The following is a 10,119-nucleotide window of genomic DNA, read 5'->3' on the forward strand; positions in this document are numbered from 1 at the left end:
GGACAAGTCCCCAGGTCCAGATGGGATCTATCCCAGGTTACTGAGGGACGCGAGAGAGGAAATAGCTGGGGTCTTAACAGATGTCTTTGCACCATCCTTGAGCATGGGTGAGGTCCCAGAGGACTGGAGAATGGCTAATGTTGTCCCCTTGTTTAAGAAGGGTAGCAAGGATAATTCAGGTAATTATAGACCGGTGAGCCTGATGCCAGTGCTGGAGAAAATACTGAGGGATAGGATCTATTTACATTTGGAAGAAAATGGGCTTATTAGTGATAGGTAGCATGGTTTTGTGCCGGGAAGGTCATGTCTTACCAACTTGATAGAATTCTTTGAGGAAGTGACAAAGTTGGTAGATGAGGGAAGGGCTGTAGATGTCATATACATGGACTTCAGTAAGGCGTTTGTTAAGGTTCCCCATGGTAGGCTGATGGAGAAAGTGAAGTCGCATGGAGTCCAGGGTGTACTAGCTAGATGGGTAGAGAACTGGCTGGGCAACAGGAGACAGAGAGTTGTAGTAGAAGGGAGTTTCTCAAAATGGAGAACTGTGACCAGTGGTGTTCCTTAGGGATCTGTGATGGGACTATTGTTGTTTGTGATATACGTAAATGATCTGCAGGAAGGTATAGATGGTCTGATTAGCAAGTTTGCAGATGACACTAAGATTGGTGGAGTAGCAGATAGAAGGGAACTGTCGGAGAATGCAGCAGAATATAGATAGATTGGAGAGTTGGGCGGAGAAATGGCAGATGGAGTTCAATCCAAGCAAATGCAAGGTGATGCATTTTGGAAGATCCAATTCAAGAGTGAACTATACGGTAAATGGAAAAGCCCTGGGGAAAATTAATGCACAGAGAGATCTGGGTACCCTGAAAGTGGAACGCAGGTCGGTAGAGTGGTCAAGAAGGCATACGGCATGCTTTCATTCATTGGACGGGGTATTGAGTACAAGAGTTGGCAGGTCATGTGACAGTTGTATAGGACTTTGGTTCAACCACATTTGGAATACTGCATACAGTTCTGGTCGCCACATTACCAAAAGGATGTGGATGCTTTGGAGAGGGTGCAGAGGAGGTTCACCAGGACGTTGCCTGGTATGGAGGGCGCTAGCTATGAAGAGTGGTTGAGTAGATTAGGATTATTTACATTAGAAAGACGAAGGTTGAGGGGGGACCTGATTGAGGTCTACAAAATCATGAGAGGTATAGACGGGGTGGATAGCAAGAAGATTTTCCCAGAGTGGGGTACTTAATTACTAGGGGTCACGATTTCAAGGTGAGAGGGGAAAAGTTTAAGGGAGATATGCGTGAAAAGTTCTTTACGCAGAGGGTGGTGGGTGCCTGGAATGCGTTGCCAGCAGAGGTGGTAGAGGCGGGCACGATAGCGTCATTTAAGATGTATCTAGACAGATACATGAATGGGCAGGGAGCAGAGGGATACAGATCCTTGGAAAATAGGCGACGGGTTTAGATAGAGGATCTGGATCGGCGCAGGCTTGGAGGGCCAAAGGGCCTGTTCCTGTGCTGTAATTTTCTTTGTTCTTTGTTCTTTGTCTCACACACACACACACACACACACGTGAATCTATGGGATCAATTTGTATTTGCAGATACTTTCTATTTTGTTCAAAAAGCCCACAATTTATACAGTCAGACAATGTAGCGGTTTCGAAATTCCTACTTTAGAAATAAAACTAGTCTGACTTCAAACCAAAACACAGATTCTAAACAAGGCGTCATACCTAACATGCATTGTCTGATCTAAAATGTCACCACTTCTTTACACTGATAAAACCTTTAGTTCTCTCAGGACAGTAACTTGAAAGGAATTCAGGGATTTACATATACATATTAATCAATTAAAACCTTCTAACTGATTAAAGATTTAATGGCATCTATGGTTTGCTTTGTATATCCTTATCAGTGGTCTTTGGTCTTTGATCTTTTACTTACAAATTCTGTGTCTAATACTACCTCTCTCACTAACACCTGAAGAAGAAGTAAGACTCCGAAAGCTTGTGTATTCGAATAAACCTGTTGGGCTATAACCTGGTGTTGTGTGATTTCTGGCCATGTAAATCATGAGTTGTGTTTGAGAGCCTTGGCCCTTACAGTGATTTGTCCAGTGGGCTGCAAAGCGAGTTGGTACAGTGAGGAGGTGATGAATTTCATTGTCAATGCCTGTCTTTGTCAACTGAAGCCTCCTGTGTTACAGAAAACATATCCCGCAATCTCACTTTTAATCCTCATATACAGGGTAAGAGTTGGAGTGGTCTCTGTGAGAAATGGTTACAAGAAATTTAGGACGGAGATGAGGAGAAATATCTTCACCCAGAGAGTGGTGATCCTCTGCCACAGAAAACGATTGAAGTCAAAACATTGAATGAATTTAAGAAGATGTTCTTACAGCCAAAGAAATCAAAGGATATGGCGAGAAAGTGGGAATAGGAGACAGAGTTGGATGATCAAACATGATTATATTGAATGGTGTAGCAGGGTTGAAGTGCAGAGTGGCCTACTCCTGCTCCTATTTTCTGCGTTGCCCTGTAAAAGTTAAGTTTTTTGTGTTTAGTGGTGAGAGCACATCCACAATACCAAGTGCAGTTTTGGTCTCTTTATTTATGGAAGGATTGGAGGTAGTTCAGAAGTGTTTTTCTAAATTGATACCTGGAATGAGTGGGTTGTCCCATGAGGGAAGGTTGGACAGGCTGGGCTTGTTTCCACTGGAGTTAGAAAAGTGAGGGGTGATTTGATTGAAGTGTATAACATCCTGAATGGTCATAAGATGGACATGGAATAGATGGTTCCTCCTTAACATGGGGCAGCATAATGGCTCGGTGGTTAGCACTGCTGCATCACAGCACCAGGGATCCGAGTTTGAATCCAGTCTTCGGTGACTATCTGTGTGGAGTTTTCAGGTTCTCCCCATGTCTCTCTGCTTTCCTCCAGGTGTGCTGGTTTCCTCCCTCAGTCCAACGATGTGCAGGTTAGGTGGATTGGCTATGCTAAATTGCCCATAATGTCCAGGAATATGCAGGCTAGGTGAATTAATAGGTAAATGCAGGGTTATAGGGTTAGGGTAGGGGCTGTGCCTGGCGGGAGGAGGTATGCTTTTCAGAGGATTGGTGGGGACTTGATAGGCTGAATGGTCTGTCTTCCCACAGTACGGGTACCAAGATTAACATACGATTTGTCAGGGACTTGACAGGGTAGATCTGGAGAGATTATTTACCCTTGTGGGACAATCTAGGACCAAAGGGTATCATCTCAGAGGAAGGGGTTCCTCAGTTAGACCAGAGATGAGGAGGTCTCTTCTTCTCTCTGATGGTAGTGAATCTGTGGAATTCTTTATTGCAGAGACCTCTTGACGGCTTGGTCATTAAATATATTCCAGGCTGAAAGAGACAGGTTTTTAATCAGCCAGGTACCTGTGGAGCTTTGGAATTGCCTGCGTTAGAACAGAGTGGAGGTGAGGTCACTGAATCTTTTAGAAACAGAGGTGGGTGGATTCTTGTTAGGCAGCGAATCAAGGGCTACTGGGGGTAGATGGAAATGTGAAATTCTAAACAGATCAATGTGATCTTATTGAATCATGAAGCGGCCTTGACGGGCTGAATGACCTCCTGCTTTCTTAATTTGTAATGAAGTTCATTTGTTTTGCCATCTATGTAGCGAACGCCCCATTTTCTGATCTGCTCCTGAAAAAGGGCTTGCCACAGGCCTGCAGCTGAGTTTCTGAGTGAGCCTATATAAGCAGTCCCTATATGCTGGATCTTTGGCACTGAGGATGGCCCAACTTCAGTTTGGGGTTGAGGGTGGAGTGGGTTAAACAGAAACATGTATGTTATTGTTTCGCTCATTTCATGGGATGTGGGCGTCACCACTTGAACCTGCCTTTACCACCCATCCCTAGCTGCCCATTGAGAAGGTGGCGTGGAGCTGATCTCTAGGTTATCTGTGAATCATTTGGAAGCTGATGTAGGATTGCAAGGGGCAGGGTGCAGGGCGGGGGAGGGGTAAGATTAAGAGAATTGGGGTACTGTCAATCAAACAGCAGACAAGCAGAGAATCAGGACTCTGTTTCTCACAGGTTTATAACAGATTGTTGGTGATGTGAAGGCAAAATCTTATCTGCACCATTGCTATCTGTTAGTATGCACTGACCCTTCCCTTCCTTCCTGCCTATCCGAATCTGGGCAAGGATCTGCACTTTGCAATCTGTTCTGCACCGACTGTAGATTCCGTGTGCAATTGGGTGGGTCCATTCTTCTTTCGTGTGCAAAAAAGAACTGCGGAAAGATAAAACCAGACTTCTGTTTCAGAGCCCGAGAGAGTTCGATTCTAGGCACGAGTGAGTGTGAAGGTGCAAACACTCCAGATTAAACATGCCCAAATGTCCCAAGTGTGCAAAGGAGGTGTATTTTGGTGAGGAATCTCACAATCTTATTTACTTTATAAAATACCTTTGTTTAAATTTATGACTTTCTCAAACTTTGTAAGGAGGATGCATTCTCCACTTGTCTGTGTCCTGTGCCACTTGTTGGTGACGGGGATCGCAGCTTTAATGGGAAGTGGTTCTGTTGAAGTGTCCAGTTGTGATTTTTTTGTTTAGAAATGCTGTTTTCTCCCTCGGGACTGGGACACTGGCTCCCTTCACGTTTCTGGGCTCTCCGTTTTAATTCCGTTTGAAGATGGCGTTAGAAACTTAGAGAAAGATCCGGTCAAAATCTGTTTCTTAGAAAAAGAGTTGATACAATCTGTTCTGTTCGGCGGGGTGTTGACAGGATGCGACATTTCGCTTCCTCTCGAGTGACTGAGCGAGAGCAGTGCAGGTTCTTCTGACATCTGGAAATGATAGATGTGACAGGCCAGCGTAACAGCCCCCTCTTCCGATCATTCATGAAGCGCTCAAGGTAGAAGGCATACTGCACATGTGAGATTGCAAGATTTAACCTTGATGATAAGGTCCACTTGGTTAAGTGGTTGCTCAAGTTATTGCTAATATGCACCCAGACTCTCCTGGACCAGAGTTTGATTATTTATTCTTAAAGTAACCCTCAAAACTAATCCAAGTCAATCTGGCTTAAATTTTGAGTTTTGAAACTTTGACTTTTTTTTCGCGCCGTCTCTTTATTCCTTCTGCAACACTACAGTTCTCAGCGTTTCCAATTCTGATCTGTGAGAATCCTTGATTTTAATCACTTCGTCATCACCTTCAGCTTCTGGGGAACTAAGCTCCCTCCCTATACCCCTCTGCCTGTCTCTCACCTTCCTCCTTTCAAACAAACTCTCTTTTCCCCTGACCAACTGTATCTGTTTTTATCCCTTTTCTGGTTACTGCCCTGTATAAGGTTTTTGGACATTTTTCCTCTGTTATAAAGAGATGATGCAATTACAACTTGTTGACAATGGGCTACTATTGTCATCTTGTTAGTGGTTATTAATATTTAGAAGTTAGACCATCCTGCAATTGACTGACAAAACTATACCACAAGATTTTGTTTTAAACAAAAACAAATTTCATTGTATAACAAAAAGAACTAAACAAAGTAAACTCTGTTATCTTCATATAATCAGTACTCTGATAAGGTATAGACTGAAACAAACCCAGGCTTACCACTGTCTGGGTTAAGAGGTTTTCTTCATATCGGTCCTAAATGACATACTCCGCATCCTTAGATTGTGACCCCCAGTCCTGGAGTCCCTGATCATTGGGAATATCTTTCCTGTGTTTACCCGGCCTAGACTTGTTAGAAGTTTATAGGTTTCTGTCAGATACCCCCTCGTTCTTCTTAACTCCAGTGAATATAGTTCTAACCGATCCAATTGATCTTCATACGTCAATTCTTACATCCTTGGAATCAGTCTGGTAAACCTTCAATGCACTCCCTCCATAGCTAGAGCATCCTTCCTCAGAGAAGGAGATCAAAACTGCACACAATGCTCTAGCTACGGTCTCACCAAGGCCGTGTACAATTGCAGTAAGATGTCCCCTGCTCCTGTCTCCATTTTCTGAGCCTGAGATGGCCCTTAACCTCCTGTCTTGCAAAAGGTTTGTTCTTCTCAAGGACTGAGGCCCTTTCAAAGTGAATACGACCTACCTGACAGAACCCCATTGACAGCTGACAGTTATTACGCATGTAACAAACTTGTTTCAAAAGCTCCCGTTGTGTGGATTTTTTGTCCATTTCATTATAAAGGGTTTTTTTGTCACTTTGGATTCATTTCTTCTAGCTGAGAAACTCTCGTACCAGGGAAAAGATTGGCACAAATCCTGTTTGAAATGTGGAAAGTGCAACAAAACCTTGACAGCTGGTTCTTTCTCTGAAGTAAGTCCTCTCTTAAATTTGTATCCTCACCCAGAGAAAGGACCAATTATTGTCTCCTTCCCACTTTAAAAAGATGCTTGTTTTGTGTTGCAGCACGATGGGCAGCCTTACTGTACCACACCGTGCTATGGAGCTCTCTTTGGGCCTAAAGGTGAGAAATCTAGTTAACACATTTTAATGTTGGACAGAAGTAAGTGAGTTGAATCAAGCAGAATGGAACTCAAAAGGATGGAAACTACACTTCAACTGTAAGGAGCCTTGTGCAGGCTGCAGTCAAAAGTGTTCGGAACGTTAACCTGACATTGGAAGTTACAACACAGAATGATTCCAGTGATCAATGGGTTAACTTGTGAAAACTTGAGCGTCAGAACAAGGGGAGCATGGCTATAAATTACAGGCTCTTAACACTGAAATCAGGAACACACTTCACACAGTGTGGAACTCTGTCCCTCAAAACCTTGTGCAATTTGGTGATTTGAAGACTGAATTGAGGGACTGCGAAATATCCTTCTTTTCACAATATTGCGAAGAGCCTTTTGCAAAATATGCAACAGATCCATTCCCCCAAAGCCTCCTAACCAACATTCCAAACTTCTTCCCAACCTTTTGAACACTTTTGAAGTTACAATGTAGGAAAGATAGCAGCCAATTTTCACACAGCAGGATCTCACCCAAAGCGATGCAGTAATAACCAAATGATCTTTTTTCACAAAGCTGGTTGATGGATAAATAGTGGCCAGGAGACTGGAGAGAAACCCCCCAATCTTCCTTGAGATAGCGCCAGAGGATCTTCTCCGTCCACAGAGAAGGTGGAAGGGATGGGTTCTTGGTTGTACATCTTGTCAAAAAGACAGATACAAGCTCCCAAGATAAGTGTGATCAAGATGGATTTTGATCTCGTCCTAATCTGCAGTTGGCGATGCAGAAATCAGTTGGGGGGAAAAAAATGATGAGGTGGGAAAAGATAATTGTTTGACTAATCAGTGAGAAACTTCAAACTTTTTCGAGCTGTGTTCACTGAGGGAAAGGGAGTCAGATCCAGCTACGATTTCTTGGCCAGGTCTTATGTGATGCACTGAAGCTATTCTCATTTCTGATGGTATATTTCACCTCTTCCAGGATTTGGACGTGGTGGGACCGAGAGCCACAAATTTTCTTAAACACAAGGTACAGTATATAGAGTAATAGTGAGTTCCTCTGTATTATATGTTGCAAATCAGTCAATAATGACAAGCATTTAATGGGCCTCTCAGTTCAACATGAATTACGTTTAAAAATAATGTGATGCAGTGGAGCTCTGAACAATGCTGTGGACTAGATAAATGGGCATGGTATATAATGGAAAGGATTAGACCTTAATAGGATGGCAGGGTCTTGGACAGGCTGTGGGTGAGATTTACGAGGACAGAGAAAGGGGAGCAATGAGCTCCATTTTGTGAAGATACAATTTCTCTCTTTTGTGCAGAAAAGGGACATTTAATAAAGGTTTTCAAAATCCAGAGTTAGATGAGGGAAAACAGTTTGCAATGACTGGGCCAGTCAGCAGCTAGAGAAAATAAACAGGTGGTAGTGCAGGAAGGGAGGAGAATTTTGTTGAAACAGAGTTCCTGTCATCTGGGAATGTGCCGCCACAGTGACATATTCCAGATAGATAATGGCTTAAATGCTTGGATAGGAAAAGGAATTTACAAGGCTACAAGAGGAAAAGAGGAGAGAAAGTGGGTCTGATTGGATATTGTGAATCAGAGAACTGTGTCACAGGTGGAAGATCCACAATCTTACACAGTGCCTGGAAAACTTCCAATATTCCATTGATAAATGAGACAGCAGATGATCATTGACTCAATATAAAATAATCTACTCAACTCAAAATCTTCTCCCCTGTAGGTTTGCCATTTGCACTGACTGACAACAAGACGTTGGAGAGGGAAGAGGGAGCTCAGAAGCTTGTTCGTGTATTCTCAGCCAGATTACAATAACTCCTGGTATCTGGAATTGCATCTGTACGCTAATGTAGAAGCTAACCTACAGAGAATGTTTGTTTGTACAGAGAATGAATAACCTGCCTCAATATGTACATTTCTTTTCTGTAGAGGTTGCCACAGCATGAGTTTTGGGAAGTGGTTTGGAGCGGGGTTGAAATGGAGGAAGTGGGAGTTGGAGGATAATTCGACTAATCTCCAAAACATCCCAAAACATGGTGGGATCCTGGCAATGTCAGTGTAACCTCATCTCCCCCCAAATACCAAGAGTTACTCACTTGTCATCCTGATTGGCTGAGATGGTGGATGGATGAAAACTTGTTTCAAAGTCAGTCTGTAATCAACTTTGTCATTTCCTTTCATACACACAATAAAGGATGTTTGTTCTTGGAGTTGTGTAGAGATGTCACTAGATTCTTTGTGTGTCACCCTTAACTGGGCCAGTGTGCTGGAAACCAAGCCGCACTGTTCCCAGACTCATTGCAAAAGTTGAAGATTTTGGAAAGTACACAACATTCCCCAATTTCTCCATCTTTTAGACCCAGGTTGACAGAAAACATGGACCAAGTTTCCGTGCTAAACAAGAATGACTATTTATTACAAATAAATTGAGTCTAACTTCAGATAAACAATTATGAACCGTTGACATGTAAGTCTACTTGTTAAAACTCTAAACTACTTGTAAAGTCCTCCCTCTACATGCACACTCAGACAGACTAAAAATACATCGATGGGATGGAGGAGGGGAAGACTGGGAAGGCAGTTCACTGGCACTTCTTCACAAGGCTTGTTGAGATGATTCTTTTACTGTTCAGAATGCTGCTTCTCAATTTCCTTCTCCAGGTACTTTCACTTGTTTGCAGAATGCTCAGGGTGATTGATTCACACTTACAAAAGTCTCTGATTTATTAATTTAAAAAATCACAGCTTACAGCAACTGATGAGGGAAACTAAACTGGCTGTCTTCAGGTTTGAGATACTTAGTGCACAGTAAAAACAGCTCTTTCCTTTCCAAAGGTCTGTTGGGTTCTGCCCTAAAGATTCATGTTCCCAACCTGTTCAGCTACATAGGAGTCAAACTTGTTGAGAGGGATTAACCAATCATGGCTAATCAAGGAAGTTGAGAGTTGAAAGAAAAATTGTATATAGGAGGCAAAAGTCAATGATAGCCCCAAAGACTGGATAAATTCAGCATCCAGCAAAGGAGGACTAAAAAAGAAAATAGAAGAGAAAGCTGAGGGCAAACTAGTGAGGAATATAAAAACAAACAGTAAGAGCTTCTTTAAATAGAGGAAGACAGAGCTCAAAGTGAACATAGGCCCCTTAAAAAAATGAATCTGGGGAGATGGTTATGAGGAAATGGCAGAGGGTGTAAATATTTTGCATCAATGTTTACAGTGGAAGATACTTCAAACATCCCTTTAATCCTAAAAGAATACAGGGAAGGACTTAAGTACCATCACCGTCACTAGATAAACTAATGGGGTAAAGGCGATTAAATCCCCTGGCCCAGATGGCTTTCATCCTTAAAAAAAGATTTAATTAGTGTCCTAGGTCTTCATGAATATTCATCAAACAGTCAGCATGACTTGATCGAGTTTCATGTAGTGTTTGTAAGAGATAAGCAAAGATTGGATACTAGAAAGAGATAACAAGGTGTAGAGCTGGATGAACACAGCAGGCCAAGCAGCATCAGAGGAGCAGGAAAGCTGACGTTTCGGGCCTAGACCCTTCTTCAGAAAAGAAGCCTTCTTTTTTCTGGAGGAGGGTCTAGGCCCGAAACGTCAGCTTTACTGCTCCTCTGATGCTGCT

General features: G+C 42.7%; 1 protein-coding gene across 1 annotated transcript; it reads left to right on the top strand.

The window, feature by feature from the left end:
- Positions 1–4,265: 4,265 nt before the first annotated feature.
- Positions 4,266–8,699, top strand: crip1 (cysteine-rich protein 1). The gene is made up of 5 exons (XM_020513512.2): positions 4,266–4,421; positions 6,231–6,325; positions 6,419–6,476; positions 7,445–7,492; positions 8,213–8,699. The coding sequence occupies exons 1-4, from the start codon at positions 4,382–4,384 to the stop codon at positions 7,483–7,485; spliced, it is 234 nt and encodes a 77-aa protein (XP_020369101.1). The 5' UTR covers positions 4,266–4,381; the 3' UTR covers positions 7,486–7,492; positions 8,213–8,699.
- Positions 8,700–10,119: the final 1,420 nt, after the last annotated feature.

The sequence above is a fragment of the Rhincodon typus genome, chromosome 8 (genome assembly GCF_021869965.1).
Source record: "Rhincodon typus isolate 14 chromosome 8, sRhiTyp1.1, whole genome shotgun sequence".
Classification (NCBI taxonomy): Eukaryota; Metazoa; Chordata; class Chondrichthyes; order Orectolobiformes; family Rhincodontidae; genus Rhincodon; species Rhincodon typus.